Here is a 17,666-nt window from a genome sequence, read left to right as displayed (position 1 = left end):
CCATGTTACATACACACAGGAATTTTCTGAAGACCATCAGGGTCGGTGGATAGCGGTGAGCTTGGGTCGGGCTTGCAGCTGGAGAAGGAGTTCTAACCGGGGGACAGTTAGGCCGTCTCCTCATGAAGAGAGGGACTTGCACTGTATCCTTTCCAGATGCCCGGTTGGGGGGCCGAGCTGGGCAGCACGACCGAAGGGGAGGGACTCACTAGAGGAGGTGTTCCTGAAGAGGCAGGCTCTCTGGGGGCAGGCTCCCGGTCCCTCACCTTCCGGCACGGGGAGAGGTGGCCCTGATTCCCAGGCAGTGTCCTTAGAAGCAGTGCCCTCTGGCAGCTCCCCTCACACCCCCTTCCCTCAGCCCCTCAGCTCGTGACCTCCCTTCCTCGCTCCCGTTCCTCTGCCCCTCTCCATCTTCCACCCCCTTCTCCCCAGGGTGCCTGATAAATATTATTCTAATTCTGAAACGTGCCATCCCAGTCTCACCTAATTAATCTGGATGCCCCCCAGGAAATGGGTTAGGGCCTGAGCTATTTTCCAACCGCGGGAAGGAAAATCGGTCACTGAGGAAGGGGGAGGAGGGGCTTGCAAGAGAGTGGGCAGCCACTTCCAGGTCTGAGAGGGGGGCAGAAGGAAGCAGGCGACAGAGGGGACAGACAGACAGAGGAGGGGAGAGACAGGAAGAGAGAGTGGAGGGAGTAAGGCAGGGACTGGACTTGAGAGAAAGGGACACAGAGGAGGGGACAGAACTGGGCAGGGACAAGTAGGTGGAGGGGGCAAAAGGGAAAGTGAGGAACAAGGAGAAAGTCAGAGAAAGCACTCAGAAATGACTCAGAAGGTGAGGGAGGAGGAGGGACGGCCAGAAGGGGGGGGCTCGGATTGGGGAGGGGCAGTGGGAACAGGACAGAGCTGGGCAAGCGAGGACAGAGGGGGCTTCCCAGGGAAAGGCCAACCCCACCTGACCCCCAGGCCCCCTGAAAGCATCTCATTTAGGAATCTGAAGAATCTTGGGGCGCCTGACTGGCTCAGTTGGTGGAGTGTGCGACTCTTGATCTCAGGGTTGAGAGTTTGAGCCCCACGTTGGGCATAGCATTTACTTAAGAAAATAATAATAATAATAAATTTTTTAAAAAAGAACTTGAAGAATCTTGCTAATTGTCCTGCTCCTCCCAACCTCCTCTCCCCCCGCGCCATGTTATGTCTAACAAAAGCACACTCTTTGCCTGAACTGCCTGGATCATGGCCTTGGTTCACAGCTCCCTTTGGCACACAGATTCCTTGGCTTTTGCGATGTGTGGCAAGCAGGGGAGAGTAAATTAACTGGGCAGCAAATCGGAGCAGGGAAAACAGCCGTTTGTGAGACTCAGGCCAGGAAACTTCAGGGGTCCTCAGAGCCAATGTCTGTGTCTCCACCATCTGCAACACTGAGACACCCCCCCCTCTGAGCCGCGCGAACCAGGGTCTACACGCATTCGCCTGCCTGACCCGCTGTGACACCCACTGGAAACCTGTGTGACCTTGGCAGGTGTTCCTGCACCGATTTTTAACCAGGAACTGAGGCTCAGAAGGGATTCTAGGACTGGTATGTGATGGAAGAGAAATTTAAATCCAGCATGCGTGACCCGAGTCTGGGTGTCCTTTTGCTCACTGGGACCTGCTGCTTACATTCATCTCACTGCCCCGTGCTGGGTCAGCCTGGTCTCTCCAACTGGGTCTGCCAAGTTAGCAAATGCCAGCTAACACCTGGGCACGGAGAAATGACCAGTAAAGGAGTGATTCAGGTCAAGACCCCTGATTTACCTGCTTAAAAACCTTGGTTAATAGTGCCAGCGATCCCAACGAAATGGAAATGTGTTTGAATGTCCCAAAGTGTTGAGTTATCTGGACACCAAGGACCAGGCTCAGTCAACATTTTGATATTTCATCGGCCACCTGCCTTCAAGAGATATGGAATCTTTCTTAAAAGGGCACGTGATTCCCCTGGACAAGAGAGAAATCAAACCTTAATTTTTGCTTCATGATCTCAGCTGCTTAGGAAATTCAGCAGGAACTCAAAGACTTAGGAAATGGACCGCTATCATTGACTGAGCCATCACTATGTGCCAGACACCAATGCTAAACTCTCACATGCACCGTATCCTCTAATTCTCAAAACCACACAATTTGGTAGATGCTATCAGTAGCCACAATCAGCTGCAGAGAGTTCTAAGATTTTGCAAGGTTAGCTATATTGCCCAAGGGAGGTGAGCTAGGAGGTGGTCAATCCAGATTCCACTGAAGCATAGGTTCAGAGACAGAGGCTGCCTTCACACCACCGGATTATCCATTCATCCATTCGCACGTCCGTCCATCCACCTGTCCCTCCATCCACTCGGTCACATTTGTTTCTCCACCCAAGGCATCCCTTCAGTGGTCTCTGAACACAAGGTTTTAGAGAGGGCTCAACTGTTAGCGGACAAATCGGCCCAAACAGAAGCCAGCTCCCACTCGGCTACCCATTTCTAGAGACCTTCGTGAGTCATCGACAACAGCAGCTTGGAACATTTTTAACATTGTTTTTAGCAGGCAACTGTTTTGTCCCACCAAGTCCTGAGCAGAACAGCACATACTTCCTTAGGCCTTTGCTCTGCACGAGGCCCCAGTGAGAAGCCACAGTCCTGGTCTACCAAACCCTTGCCGTCCCCCCAGCAGTCAGTCCCTGGGCTTTGTGGAGTTTCTGTTTCAGGAGTTCCGAGCCACATAAATGCCACCGATGGGAGAAAGTAAGTTCACCTAGTGTCCAGTAAGCTTTTCTCTGCCAAGGGCAAGGCAACCTGGCTCACTTCGACCCCTAACTGTGTCCTTTCTCTTTCTGGAAGGAGTAGGAAGACATTTCTGCTGTTGGATAGGTATGATAAAAGGCCAAACAGATCAACTATTCCATGAATAAGCTACTCTGGTTAATATTCTTACTCCCAAGGACTAATGAGAACACTCTTGATCTTGAAGAATTTTCTAAAAGCATTCCTGCCTAATTAAGTAGAATATACTGAATATAATTAATTTTTTTTTTTTTAAGAATGCAAGTTTCTTCCATGAGAGGGCCACCAGCCTAATCTTAAGTTCTCTTTGGAGAACACTAAGCAAAATGCAGGCTACTGTAGGAAAATGGAGCCATTTGTGTAAAAACTGCAGGATGAACCAAGAAAGGTTGTTTTTTTTTTCCCCGTCTCTAAGTAAATCTCTGATGGCTACTTTTGTATTTCTCCTAGAAGTAGAATGTAGAAATTCTATTCCAGTTAAATCGAATATTCTGGTTATCTGAGTCTCAGAGAATGGAGCCTTTGCTTGACGCTGCCACCCTGAGAAGAGCTAGTGTCTTTTGTGACCTCATCCTCCTACCTGTTTACTGGGCAGTCGGCACGCCTTCGTTCTCTGAAATATGCGCTCCGGACAACCGAAGTGAATATATTTTTAATAAACATGGACCAAGGAGAATGGCTTCATTTAGTTCTTATTCCTGGTTCTCTCACAGTCCACTTGAAAAACACAGCTGCTGGCTTTGTGCGTGTACAAGACCGCTCTCCTCATACAGACAGGCTCCAAATGGGTGTGGAGATCTCCTTTGTTGTGGTAACAATGTTTGTGCATCTGCACTGAGCTGTTTTGGGGGTCTGAGTTGTCCCCGGGCACAATCAGAATTCATCGTGGCCAATAAACACCATGGGACCCAGGGAGGGAAGGCTCGGCCCGCCTGCTTTGTTTCCCAGGCAAGCAGGGCACGTTGCTCCATCCCGACAGGCACCTGTCGGGGGGTTGTCGCGCGACGGCCAGCCACGAGCCAGGAGGAGTATAGATGTGCCTCCACTGGTCTCCCCCCGTCCACCCCTCAGAGCATCCCCTCCACACACTGCATTCCTGGCCTCATGAATCATGTGAAAATTTACCCGGTAGTGGGAAACTGGGTAGCATCAACACCAAACCTAGACTTTCCAGAAATATCTGGATTGTCTGAGAATGAATCAAAGACCTCGATGGGTCGAGGATGGCTACCAGTTCAACCTGGGGAAAACAAAAATGCTCCCAAGTCGTGTCAGCAGAGCGATGGGCAGCCAGGTGACAGAGGAGTTGAAAAATGTACCTGCCGCTGGCTTTTTTTTCTTTTGTTACCTTGACATCGTTTTTGTTTTTTTTTTTAAAAGATTTTATTTATTTATTCGACAGAGATAGAGACATCCAGAGAGAGAGGGAACACAAGCAGGGGGAGTGGGAGAGGAAGAAGCAGGCTCATAGCGGAGGAGCCTGATGTGGGGCTCGATCCCATAACGCCGGGATCATGCCCTGAGCCGAAGGCAGATGCTTAACCTCTGTGCCACCCAGGTGCCCCTTGACATCGTTTTCTTGATGTGCCATAGGTGCACAGACCAAAATCCACGGCTGAGGTAAAATGAAGGTGGGGTAGCCTCGTGGGGATCCTGGAGCCAGAGTCCCCGGGCGAGAATGCCGACCACTTAGTACACTTGTGATCACCAGCTAGTTATGAAGTGCCCCGTGGTTCTGTGTCCTCATGGAAAAAATAAAGCTAAAATAATAAGGCCAAGAAGAACATCTACCTCTTAGAGTTATTATGGAGATTAAACGAGTTTATATTCATAGAGCACTTAGGACAGACCCCGGCAACCAGAAAGCACTATATAAATATTTGATTAATAAATAAATCCAAAGACAAGGTCCCAGTATGTGCACAGGTGCAGCCCATAGGACCACAGCAGAAGTATGGGTGGAAAAGGGGCATCCCAGAGGACTGACTCCATGATGCCAGATGGGTAAAACTCTGGGTGTGAAGAGGGAGCCACCTGGCATGCTATGGCCATGGGTCATCCTGGAAGGGACCACCCACGTCCCATCTTTTCCGCTCAGGCCTAAGGACAGGCCTGCATCTGATCACACGGCCGTCTTCCCCGAACCCTGAACCTGGCTGCTGATGGCCAAATGCAAAGACAGTATCCATTTCTCTCAGCGAGGCTGTCACAAACTGTGCTTCTGCGAGACTGCCAGGAATCTTCGAGATAAAGTGCCACTGAAAAGCAAGGAGACTCACTTCCTGAGCAATACAAAGGATTCCAGTGGGGCACAGAAGAGCAAACCATCACACTAGCCAGGGCAACATTTTCTGCAAAGGATTCAGCTGGGTTTGGTTTTTTCTTCATTCTTCCTATTTCCCTTTTCCTTTCTTCTTTTTCCTTCCTTCCTTCCTTCCTTCCTTCCTTCCTTCTTTAAAAAAAAAGTATAAACATTATTGGCATTTCCAAGCTCGAGTATCTTCACCTCAATGAAACCATCAGAAGAGTGGAGGACACAAAAAGACCACCCAACAACCCCCCCATTTTAATTACTTAAGCCGTTCATTCACTCAACCACATTAACTGAGCACCTGCCTTGTGCCAGGCCCTACTCTAGGCATAAAGTACAGGTGTGAACCAGACAAGCAAACACATGTCATCCTGACATCGTGGTCGGGGAGATGGACAGGTGCCTAGCCCTGGAGACGGATCAATTTCCCAAAAGGAATCTTCAGATGTTTGCAAGGCGTCTGAATGCCTGAGACTTGCATGTTGCTCTTGGAAATGTCGCCTGGGGTTCTGTTAGAGAATTATAAGCCCATTTCTACGTGAACGGCCTTCGCACAGGCACGAACACTTGAATCCACATCCCGTGAGGAACAGACTCATAACTCGGGATGAGTTTATCCAAGAAAAAGGGAGACCGAAGGGGCCGTGTACTGACATCTTCATAGAGAAAGAAGACTTCTTGTATTCCAGCCGAAACGATACATTTCCTACGTGTTGCCCCACTGGGTATGCCTCATGCCAGGAAGTCAATGTTGGCTCCCCATAAGAATTAATGAGAATTAGGTCCTAAGAACCTAACGGACCACGCCAGGAATAGAGGGAGCCCAGGTATCAATGCACACCTCCTNTGTATGGGAGGAATAAAACACCTCCTAAGTCCCTTTCACCCAAGAGATTCTCTGAGTTTAAGATGAAAACAAGCAATCACGGGAGGCCACTGCAGATAGCATTCTTACCTGAAGGGAGCGTGCAAGGAAAACGCATTTTCTCCCAGGGCTGTTACATTTGACAGTGGGGATGTACACTCGGTTGTCTCCACCTCCCAGGGATGCTGAGATCAGAATGGAGCCAGAGAAGAACACACCTCCACAACTTGACAGCCCCCATCCCACAGCCAGGCTAACAGACCAAAGTTGGGGCCAAGGGACTCAAGGACGCCAAGGGCAGGGCGACAGGAAGGGACCCAAGGTGGGATTAGCCTGCCTCTTATCTCAGCTCCCAGGAAACCCGGGGTTCCTAACCCCTGGTGTCCAGCAGCTCATCCATGGCAAGACAGAAGGAGGTGAACCTTTTGGGTTGTGGCAGAACCCATAGCAGACTTCCCAAAGCCAAAAGAGAGAGAGTTTCCGGATTCTAAAAACTCGGGGAAATACAAAAGAAAAGAAACAAGAGGTGCAATTAGCAGGGGCTCCCCGAAGGAGTTAAAAAGGGAGTTTGAAGCATCACCAATTCACCAGAAACGGGGGCAGGCTGATCCCAATCAATGAACCGGGCATGGAAATTCTAAAACACTCTAAAAGAAATGCATTGTTACTGCTTCCTGGGCCATTGCAGGATTACAAACTAGGCTAGAAAAAAAGCAACAAAAACAAAAAACGAAAATTGATCTTTGGAGAGCGACTCCATTGAAGAGATAAGAATGATTGGTAATGAGCATGCCAACCTTCTATGAAGAGCCTGCTCGAAAAATCTGTCCTTCCGCAGGGTTTACGCGCCCTGCACAATCTTTGCGGTCTTGTCTGAGCCATTAATCTGTTCATCGCAGATTTTTGTCGGACAAAAGAAAGAAAAACAACCTCACCCAGGTCCGATTTGGATACATGCCGCATTAGAAGATTCTGTTTAGCAGTTTAATAAAGTTATAGCAGGACAAGTTCAAGGAGGAGAGCCGGAGGAAGAGAGAGCAAAGGGACACAACCCAACGGGAGGGAAGAGGGATCGAAAAATCAGGGCAGATGGGAGAAACAAGCAATAGTGGACAAAGATACCAAGAGGAAGGAGAAGAAACATTTTCACAATGGGACTTGAAAGAGGGAGGGAGACAGAAGCCGAAAGACCCTCTGCTGAAAGACCCGATCGTCTTGGTGAATGCTTGAGGCTGGGGAAGGAGGCGCTCCCGCAGGGGGTGGCCAAGACGTTGCCTGCTGATTATCTGAGAACGGAAAAGCTGTGTGATTTCCCATCAAGAACCCCCACCCCCAAGCCTCTAGGGGATCATCCCCTGGGAAAGTTCCAGCAAACTTCTTGGGACGCAGCCAAAAAAGTCACAGAGAGCCGGCTGCTAGTCCAACAGGGTGGCTGGAATCCCAATTCTTCCAGGGGGCCCAGAGCACCCTCAGTGCCTGAGAGGTGGGGACCAGTGCCCGTTCCCACCCAACCCCTAGGGATGACGGCAAGGGTCTGCATGCCCAAGACCTCCAAAGGGAGGGGACGGGTGGGCTCTGGAACCCACTCTCAGGCGCCACTTAAAATGAACAGCCACTCCCCTGCTAAGCCCTCTTGGGTTCAAATCCCTCCTCCCTGGAGCAGTAAGACGGAAGGAAGATCCAAGAGGGTACCCAATGGAAAGCATCCTTCCCAGAAGAGGACATTTGGCTAAGGGAGCTGCGAATATGTCCAGAGGACAGATGTCCTAAGTAATGAGACTTTAATGCCGGAGCTAATGGGAACAGTACACAAGACCAAATGCCAAAAAAGCAAGGAATAATGAGTGTTTGGGAAGCCTGCAGAAAGCAGCGAGTCCTCTCCCAAACGCCCGGGGAGCGGGGCCAAGGTTGTAGCCACCCAGAGCCTGGTTGGAACTCTGCCTCCATGATCTCGAGGTGGGGACAGTGGCTCTCCTGTCCCTCTCGCCCGTATGGGTCTGAGCTGGGGTGGGAACTGGAAGCGGTGTCCAGGAGCCCCCCCCTCCCTGGGGGGAACTAGGGAAATTTTTCCCACACCCCCCTCAATCAGGTGAGTGCCCTCCTCGATCAGGGACCCTGCCCCGGGCACCACAGGCCAGGGAGTAAGAGCCCCACCATTGACCACCACCATGGCCATGACCGCCACCACTGACCGGGACAACAGAAGTTTGGGGGTAAAGCCCAGGGCGCTGAGGGTTCCCTAGGATGCCTTCCTCCGAGCATGCCTTTCAGGACAGGGGACTCGAGGTCACAAGAAACAGAGAAACACCTGGAAAGAATGAGGAATTAGGAGACGAGGCTGGTAGAATTAAACAGGGAAAGCACAGGACCAGGGCCACAAGCGGCAGCGAGCTGGCCGAAACTGTCTTATGTTCACTGTGCTACATGTTATGAATGGGGCAGGGAGGGGGGCGGTGATAAATGGAGCTGTTTGCGAGCTGTAGGCCTCAGTAATTAGAACTGGGAATGGCCCGAGGTCCATCCTCTTGCCCCCAGATCACTTCCTCTCCCTAGCGCCTCTCTTACTCTCTGGAGCTGGGACTCTGTGCAGAATTGCCCCGGGGTTCTGCCAATATGGTAAAAGGTTGCTGTTTTTGTTGTGCCCTGCAGGCAATGTAAGCAAGGCCACCAGTCTGGTTCTGCGGTACCCTGATCTGTAGGGCAGTGGTGCCCCCATTTCTCACCGCGATAACCCATGCCAGGGCACGGGCACAGGGCTCCTTGCTTTCTCAAGGCATCTGAGCATCACTGACCCTTTTACATCTCGGAAGGTGAGAGCCGGCTGGCCCCCAAAGGAGATGGAGACTGGCAATGTTCTAGCTGTGTGACCTTAGGCAAGTTACTAAGCCTCTCCGAGTTGATTTCCTCACCCGTTTAATGGGCACCTAATCCCAGAGGGTGAAGGAAGGATGCAGTGAGACCGTTTGTGGCAAGTGCATAGCAGGGTTCCAGGCACAGAGGAAGCCCTGGAGACTGAGAGCTCTCGCCAGCCTCTCCCTACCACCTTCCCTGTTTCATCCACGTGACCTTGAGCCCTCCTCTAACTGAGGCCTCTGACCCTCCCCAGCTTTCCCAGGGTGCACAGGCGACAAGGCTGTGTAAGCTTCCAGGGAAACAAAGCTTCCCCCATCCTGACCTTTGAGTGGAGGAAGGGGGCTCCCCAGCCACAGAGCAGGGCTGACTCCACCCAGGGCCCAGGAGTGCCCATTAGGGGGTCTGCAAGGCCAGAGGCTGTGCCCCAGCCCACGCAGTGGGGGCACCACCAGTGCCCAGCCCTCACCACCCGCTAACTCCTGATGGAGAAGTGGAATGCCAGCTCCCCCCCCCAGCGGCACAGCTCCCCAGCTCCAAAAAGGACAAGAATTGGCGACAAGCAGCACCTGTAGGCCCCTGTCACTTGCCCCTAAATTCAGCCTGCCCCACGCTCGCTCCACCTCTGTGATCAATCTCGTGCCACGAGGGCACTCTTGGGGGGGACCCCTCAAGGAGGGGGAGGGGCGCAGTAAATGCACGTTGAGAATCCACGGGCCATGCTCACTGGCAGCCCCACCTCCCCGCACGCGCAAACATTTCTATCTCACCGACGGCTGTCTGAGCAGGGGCCTCATGTGAACACCAGATCGCAGAGGAGACGGCATCCACGAGGACAGAAGGGAGGGCGCAGAAACCCTCCAGCGCTGACCCCAAGCCTGGCCACAGGCATCCCTGAGAAACTGGGTCCCTCTACCCTCAGAATCAAATTAGGAATCTAAATTGAGCTGTCTACTTATCTCATGAAGAAATGTGGGACATTCTTTTTTTTTTTTTTTTTTTGGTTCTCCCTTTCTGGACAGTTATTTGAACTCTTTCCTACATAATCAACTCCTTTCTTTCCCCAGCGCCCCCACTGTCTGCCTGGACACGCTGATAGGACACGAAGCTGGTTTTCTTAAGGCTGGTGAGTCCTTCTGCGTGCACAGTGGTCCCTGCGAAGTGGCCCTCGTGGCGAGTCGGGCTCTGCTTAGCAGGGCCGGCGTTCGTTACTGGAACGCCTCCTCTGGGCTTGGCCTCTGGGGACAGCAGCTGCGGCTCCCAGGAAAGCAGGTCTCATTACTGGAGGCGCCCTTTATGTCTGCGAATAACTGGCCGATCACTGACTCCATTCATCGGCCTCAGCCCCGTGACTCATCGCTGCTTACAAGAATCACATCTACCCTAAGAGGATAAAAATCTGTGCCCTGAGGGAGAGTCAAGATGACATGCCATGGGGCTCCGAGAACACTTCCAGGAGAGGAACCGTGGCAACGTTTTCTGGAGAAGAGGCAGCATGGGGCCTCCCAAGGTGACCGCTTAGAAGGAGGACACGTTAGGATACGTACGTCCTGGTTCTTTCAAAGTTAGGATCAGGCACATTGCAGGACACGGGCCCCAAATTGCATGCCATCGAGATGAATTTCACAGAATGGCTGGACCTAAATTTCCAGCTTCATTAGCCATCCTTCTAGAAGCTTCTCTGGACCCCTCACCTTATATCCACCTTGTCCCTGTGGGGTCATGGCCCAGCGCTGAGAAAAGGCGAGGGCCGGCCCCAGTGAACATGCCTCTGTGGCTCACAGAGCTATCATATATGCCAGGAGCCATCCTGGAGAACAAAGGTAAGATCCCCCCACACTGGGCCACAGGGTGCCTGGAGGTCTCTGGTGGTCTCTGGCAAAACTGAAACTCACTAAACCTGGTAGGTCTCAGAGTGCCCCCTCCCCAGCTCTGGGAGAGACAGAAAGCATTCAGAGCCCACATTCTGAATTCCAGAGGTCGGCCCTCGGTTTTACTCGGTGGCCCTCTACCGTGTTTAACAACTTTCTGGTTTTCATTGCATTCCCCTTCTTCAGGGCTCCGCATCCCTCAGATCTTATTAAAGGATGGTGTTTAGATCAGGTTATCGTCCTCTGCAAAGGGACCTGCAGAAAACTGCAAGGGGACGGGGGAAGACAGACAGAAATCATTTTAGGGGATGGTCAAACTGAATGAGGAGGGACCAAAGCAATGTAGGGAAGCGAGAGAGGGGAGAAGGCCGTCACTCACATCTCTAAACATCTGGAAGTTACCTGGTGGGACCGAGAAACAGGTGAGTAAAGTGAAGCCCTGGTAGGCTCTCCCTGCACAAGAAGGGGCTGAACTGCACCTCGGCAGGAATGTGGGCGGGCCCAGGATGCAGGCCCCGCACCCCCACTAGCCAGGGATCCCTGGCATTGTGATCTGGCCTCCCCTGGCATCACCTCACCTATAAAATCAGGAAGTTACACTACATGACTGGCCTGCAATAAAAATTCTACAATTCTATAATGATGACAAAGTAAGAAAAGGGATGGTTGGCCCTTGAGCGAGGCAGGCGTTAGGGACAACAATCCCCCACCCCATGCAGTTGAAAATCCAAGGGTAGTTTCTGACTCCCCAAAAACTGAACTATTAATAATCTACTGTTGACCAGGAGCCTTCCCAATAACACGGCAGCCAACCCATAAAAAAAAAAAAAAAATCTGAGGGTGCCTGCCTGGCTGAGTCGGGAGAGCATGTGACTCTTGATCTCAGGGTCGTGAGTTCGAGCCCCACCTCAGGCCTGGAGCTTACTTTAAAAAAAATGCAGATTAAAACTAAAAAATAAAAAAAAAAAATCTGTGTACAAGTGGGCCCATGCAGTTCAAACCTGTTTTGTTCAAGGGTCAACTGTATTACGCTGCCTTTTCAGGACGTTTTGGTTTTACTTCTAGAGTTAGAAGAAGAATAGACAAGGGAGAAATCTATCCTGAACAGTTGTGAAATAAGTCTGCTCAAGGCCAAGGGACGGAGACCCTCTGAAGGTTTGTGGGTAAACCCTTGCATCAAGCCCTCTTTCGTGTCTGCCGTACCTACTAGAAACATGAGGTCAGAAATGTGACTCAGGGAAAAATAATGGGCTGGCGTTTCCCAAGACAGAGAAAAGAGGGGGAGGAAAAAAAAATCACATCAGAAGGTATTTAAAAAACAAATTTAACCCAGGCTCTAGTCTAGTGCCTTTCCCATCGCCAATCTGAGACATGTCACCTGCAAATGCGGAAGGCAATTTTGTGGATGTCGAAAGGATGGATGACGACAGGATGCATGTCATCAAGGGATATCACCAATATTGTGAGACAAGATGGACCTGAATTCACCATAATCTTAAAACAAGATTATGCAGCACATTGCACGGGGGACGGGGGCAAGACGGGAGGTGAGGGGTAACATCCCACGGCCAGTGGCCGGCTGCCCCTTCCAGCCTGAGGTGGGGATTCACACTCACTACGGAAAGGCAGCCGGGAAGTTAAGATCTAAGGGCAATTGATCCTGGCAGGCCCTGGAGAAATCGGGCAGTGCAGGGGGAAGGATGATGGTTCCCTTGGTGTAGCTCCCTTCTACTCGGGATCCTCTGTGGGCACGTCTACCCAGCGCTGGTGAAATTAACCTCTGTCCATCAGCTCACTTCTTCAGCCATGGAACCCCTGGATCGGAACCAACTGCCAAATCAATCTGATCTCCTATTAAAATAGGTTGAAAACAGTGAATTGGACTTTTCCTCTACCCGGGTCTTGGCAGTCTAGCACTGTGGGCAAACTCTTGGTATCTCAGCAGCAGATAAGTCCTGAGGAACGCGCTGGGAGCCTGGGGTGCGGCCGTGGGTGGGGAGGGGAGACACGTGGGCGTGCCTTCCGGGCTGGGGAGGGGTGGGAGAGGACAAGAAGGCAGCAAAGCAACAGACTAGGCAGAACTGTCAACGCACAGATTCTGGTAAAGCAGTTTGCACGGCTGACCTGCTAAATCCAGAATGAACTCTGCCAGCCTCATGTGTCCAAGGTAACACGCACCTTACAAGCTTCTGTTATATGGTTTGAGACACACGTCGCCCCCCAGCAGGTGAGCAGGGCTCCTCCGTGGGACCAAAGGCATTTGCCTGTAGCCCAGGACCTGGGAAACGCATCTGCTTCTCACCCCATTACCTCCCTCCTTTTGCCATCTTTGCCTCTTTCTGTCTTCCTGGTGTCCTTCCCTAACCCCTCTTCCAGAATCCTCCTTAAATTTGTCTACAATTTCCCTGCTTTCTCTACATGCATTTTTTTTCCCTCCCAGGCAACAGAAAAAAAGCAAGGCTCAGTCAGTCCAAGGCACGATTTTTTCCCCCCTGTCCTTCCAACTGCTCTATTTGAACTGAAAAACAAGTTGACTCTCTGTTTAAATCAACTCATTACAGTGAGTTTGCAGTGCTCCAAGGAATGGGAGTGTTTGGGATGCTGTGACAATTCATTGCCTGAGAAACCAGGAAGAGAATTCACGAAATCAGCCGGGCAAAGGGGTCCTGCTATTGGAGTGAGGCAGTCTGCGAGCACCCACCAGGCCTCTTTGGGTTTGCCACAGATTTCTAGAGGGAGAAAAGGTGGAACACAGTGTTCTCTTGATTTCCCTAGAAATAAGCAGAGGAGCCCAAGGATGGAGGACCCTCCCTGCGGGCTGTCGGATTGCCTCCTGACACATCTCCTTTTTCCTGGCCACACCTGCTGGGCTTCTTCTGCCGGCCACCCTGAGCACGACCCCCCACCCCAAATTCCTGCATCCCCTCCATCTCCCTAGAGTGGGAGGGTCCTGGGGCAGCCCCGCCTTCACCAACTACACCTACAGCACCCTAATATCTTCCCGGCCCAGCTGCTAAGTAGTCCCTAACAAAAAAAAAAAAAGCCACTTTCTTGCGTGGAGAGTCCCATGTCCAGGACACTAATGAATCGACTCCAGGTGAGGAGGAAGAGGGAACAGATTTGAATGTGAGGCAGCTCCGAGGGGGCCCTTTCCTGGGCTGAAGCCCCTGCTCCCTGCCCCCTGCCCCAGGGAGCTCAGCAGCCCGTCGCTGGATCGACAGCCCCAGGAAGTAATGGAGAAACCGCTCAGGCTCAGTATAAGACTCAATGTGTGCCTGTGGTTTATCAGTCCGAGCCTCAGCCCGGGGAAGGGGAACAGGGGAAACTGAGGTAGTGATCCGGGTGGGAGATGGGGCCCCAGCTGGAAAGGTGGGCACCCCAAGTCCAGGGGCTCCCCAGACCCAGAGCACAGCTCAACCTTTGGTCCCTGTGGCCGTCTGTCTCTTCCTCCTCCCCGGGGTCCACCTGAGGGTGGCTTTGCTCCCCCGTTCGCATCCCCCGAGAGCTGAGAGTGTCCCCTACAAACACCGACTTCTCACACAGAAACAGGATGGCAAGGTCTAATCACTTCTGGAAAAGACTAAATCTGTTCTTCCCTGCGGGGGCCGGAGCAGTGAAAGGAAGCCGGGCTCTAAGGAATGTGTGCCACGGGCAGGCGGAGGGCCGGCTAGCCTGGGGACACCAGGAGGAGGCAGATGGGCGATCTGGGGACAGCAGCCTCCCCCTCAACCCTTCTGACCCTCCCACAAACATGCCTTCCCATGAGGCGCTTCTCCTCCCTCGGACCCAGCCCCTGCCTGCCCGGCTACCATCTCCGGAGAGAGGCTCACACACTGGAATAAATCCTTTGCCTTTTCAGAAAGGAAATGTCTCTGCTGAACTATTTCAAGGCATATGGAACCGCACACGCAGCCCACTTCCTCCGCTGACCCCTGGAGAGGGTGCCTCCTTTCTTCTCCCCACTCTCCCCAAGGAAAACTCATTCTCTTCCCTTTTCCCTACTGCGGTTCCCAACGAGACCCTCTGCATGAAACCCCCCACCAGAAGGGCAGGCGGTGACCTCTAGTGAGATGCGTTGCGGGAACGCACCCAGGAGTCGGGGAGCAGCTCCCTGCCCTGTGCACACTCACCCTGACACTCCCGGGGAGGGGAGAGGTCGAGGGGGGATGCCGTGGTGCCTGAGTCACCCAGAACTGGACACTAAGCGTCCCCTGCCCTGCCCAAGGTCACTCATGGAGTGTCCTCGAGGGATGGCTCGTGCTCTGGCCCCTTTCCCCCGAACGCAGAGACAGGCATTGTCCCCCATTGAACAGGCCCCTGTGTGACGGTTTCCAAAGCACCGAGCAGGCAACACTACGGCTGCTGGCAGAGAAGCTGTGAACTGAATAAAATCAGGAGGTGAATTTGAGGGAGAAACATCCCATATTGACATCACGGTCTAAGGCTGACTCGGCTCCCTTCCACACTGCTCCAACGCCATCACGGTCCCCGAGCCACACACCTGGACACAAACGAGTCACGATGAGGAGGGGAGAAAACACCCAGAGGGACAGTGACATGTCCAGGGTCACAAAACCAATAGGACAGAGGACAGCACTAGCATCCAAACACCATCATCAGTATCCTCCCAGGTGATGATGAATCCATTCAGTAGGGTGGTGGCAGGGGCAGGGCAGGGGGCGGCTCAGTCGAAAAGAAGAAAATCTCAGAGAAGAAAGAAACCAAAAGAAAGATTGGTGGGAATCCACCAGCAGGAGGCCACAGTCAGGGCAGGGGAAGGTGGGATGAGAGGTCAGGAGCCCAGGAGAAGGTGAAGAGGAACAAGGCTCTGGGGCCTAGAGGTAGGTAGAGGCACGATAAGGACAAGGCACATCGGCTTCTGGAAGGTGCCTGCCCACAGGCTATGTCTTCTCTGCTTTCCAAGGTGAGCCATGCGCGAGAACCCTTCACCAGACCAGACCCAAAGGAGACACGGACTGACTGCACACCACTTCTCACAATGCCTCCATCCATGCCGGGGACCAGCCAGGCACAGACTCCCTACCTAATAGATAAGATGGGGGGAATGGGGAACGGTGGCTCCTTAAGGTGATGAGTGAGGATTATACACAGGTCTGCTTCTGGAAGCACCCAGGTCTAACACCCAAGTATATGTACTGTCAGTATGGAAATACCCACACGTCGTGCGTTTGACTCAATAAAACCTGCCAGGGAGTATCATCTTTTCTCAACATCTTCAAAGGAAGAAAAAAAAAATCATGCCCAGAAATTTCTATCTGCCTTTCTCTCTCTTCATCAAGGTACGGCTGATTAATGTCCACAGCAGCAAAGGAAGAAGGCTTTCAGGCCGAAAGAATAGAAATGAGCTTAAGCTGTGTGGTTCGGGGTGGGGGCCTGCTGGGCACACTCAGAAGCAGGACTGGTCTGGGGGAGGAGGGGTCCTGGTTACCAGGGCAGTCCTCACACTATGTGCCAAAAATGGGGGCATGTCCTGGGACAGGGTTTGTTCCCTGAAAGACTCTGCTGAACCAAGTCCAGCCATTCATCATCAGGAGGGGACTGGAAGCTAACTTTGCCTCCCCTGGGGGCATCGGTCCGTGACTTGGGAAGAGAGGCTAGTTTCCTGTTCTCTGGGCTCTGACTTCGCTAAGGACACCCTGGGAGCCAGGGCGGTGGGGTGGGAGGCGGTCAGGGTAGGGCCATGCACGGCCATATTATGAGCTCTTGGCCTAAGTTTTGTGAGGAGGCTGCCCCCATCACGCCCCCCCCCAAATGAGCGGGAAAAAGCTGCCCACTGGGCTTAACACAGCAGGAATGTTAACTCAGAGCGTTCTGCCAACAGGGTTTGAAGACCAAGTCCTCCAGTCTCGGCAGGAAAATAAGCATCCCACTTGGGCAGGAGGCAGTGAAGAGACACCATCTGCCTTTGGTCAACATGGAATGGAGAAATCTTTACCCCTTCTTCCCCGGGAGTCATCCCTTCCATACCACCCCCAGTCCCACACAGGGAACATGCAGCTTATACCAAATCACTTGGTACTCCCTCCTGTAAGGTTCCAACATTGTTCAATATTCTAGACCGAAGAGGATGTGCCCGTTAGGCTCAGAAAAAAATGCAAGAGGAGCCTACCCCCAAAGTGCCCACTTGCCCTGAAAACTGAACCTTGGACCCCACCTCCACCACCCCCCCCATCCAGGGTTATAGAATTCCTAAAATTCCTAGACTCAAACTTCATGGGCTCCACGGATCCTTACTTTGCCCCGTAACCCCCCTACCATCAAAGCATGCGTTCTGGACTCTGAAGAAATGGTGGAAATAAGCAAGGTGGGATTTATTTGCAAGTCAAGGAAGCAAGGGAGAAAAACTGGTCTCAGAGAGTCAGAGCGATGTGGTTGGTGGTGCGAGTGTGAGGAGGACCGGGGACGCACGTTAGGAGGGGCGAGGCTCGGCGGGAGGCTGGAGACCGGGGACCGGGGACCCGGGGACCGGCACCGGGCGGCCGCTCGCACGCACGCGCTCACCTGTGGATGTTCATCTCCCGCGGAGGGCGGTGGGCCTTGTCGTAGGAGACCTTGGCGAAGACGCCGGCCACGATGACGAAGGCGATGACCCCGCAGGTGATGTAGACGGTGAAGTTGGTCTTGTCCTTCTCCGGGTCGTACTTGTTCTCGGGCCCCGGCGACACCACCTTGGTGCTGGGCGTCTGCACCCACACCGGGCTCTGGTAGTTGGTGCACTGGCGCTGGTCCAGCTTCTCGTGGCGCTTCTTGCAGCAGAAGCGGTAGTAGCAGGTGCCGCAGCAGTACAGGTAGCCGCTCTCGCTGTTGTTGCACTCGAACTCCTTGTCGTACTGGCCGCTCACGTCGTAGTAGCCCCAGCACGTCTCGTAGGTGACGGCCGCGCTGGCCGCCGCCACCGCCGCCGCAGGCTGCCCCCGCCGGCTCCCCGCCTCCGGGCCGCCGGGCGCCCG

At 52.8% G+C, this 17,666-nt stretch overlaps 1 protein-coding gene across 1 annotated transcript in view; it reads right to left on the bottom strand.

Annotated features, from left to right (window-relative positions):
* Positions 1 to 17,666, bottom strand: part of SHISA6 (shisa family member 6) — a gene marked incomplete at its 5' end in the record, with an annotated part of 262,156 nt that extends 244,490 nt beyond the window's left edge. Inside the window, one exon of the mRNA XM_002921187.4 lies at positions 17,218 to 17,666. Within this exon, the coding sequence (XP_002921233.3) occupies positions 17,218 to 17,666 (449 nt within the window). The remainder of the gene's footprint in view (positions 1 to 17,217) is intronic.

The sequence above is a fragment of the Ailuropoda melanoleuca genome, chromosome 17 (genome assembly GCF_002007445.2).
Source record: "Ailuropoda melanoleuca isolate Jingjing chromosome 17, ASM200744v2, whole genome shotgun sequence".
Lineage (NCBI taxonomy): Eukaryota > Metazoa > Chordata > Mammalia > Carnivora > Ursidae > Ailuropoda > Ailuropoda melanoleuca.
This window is presented reverse-complemented; position numbering and strand designations above follow the sequence as displayed.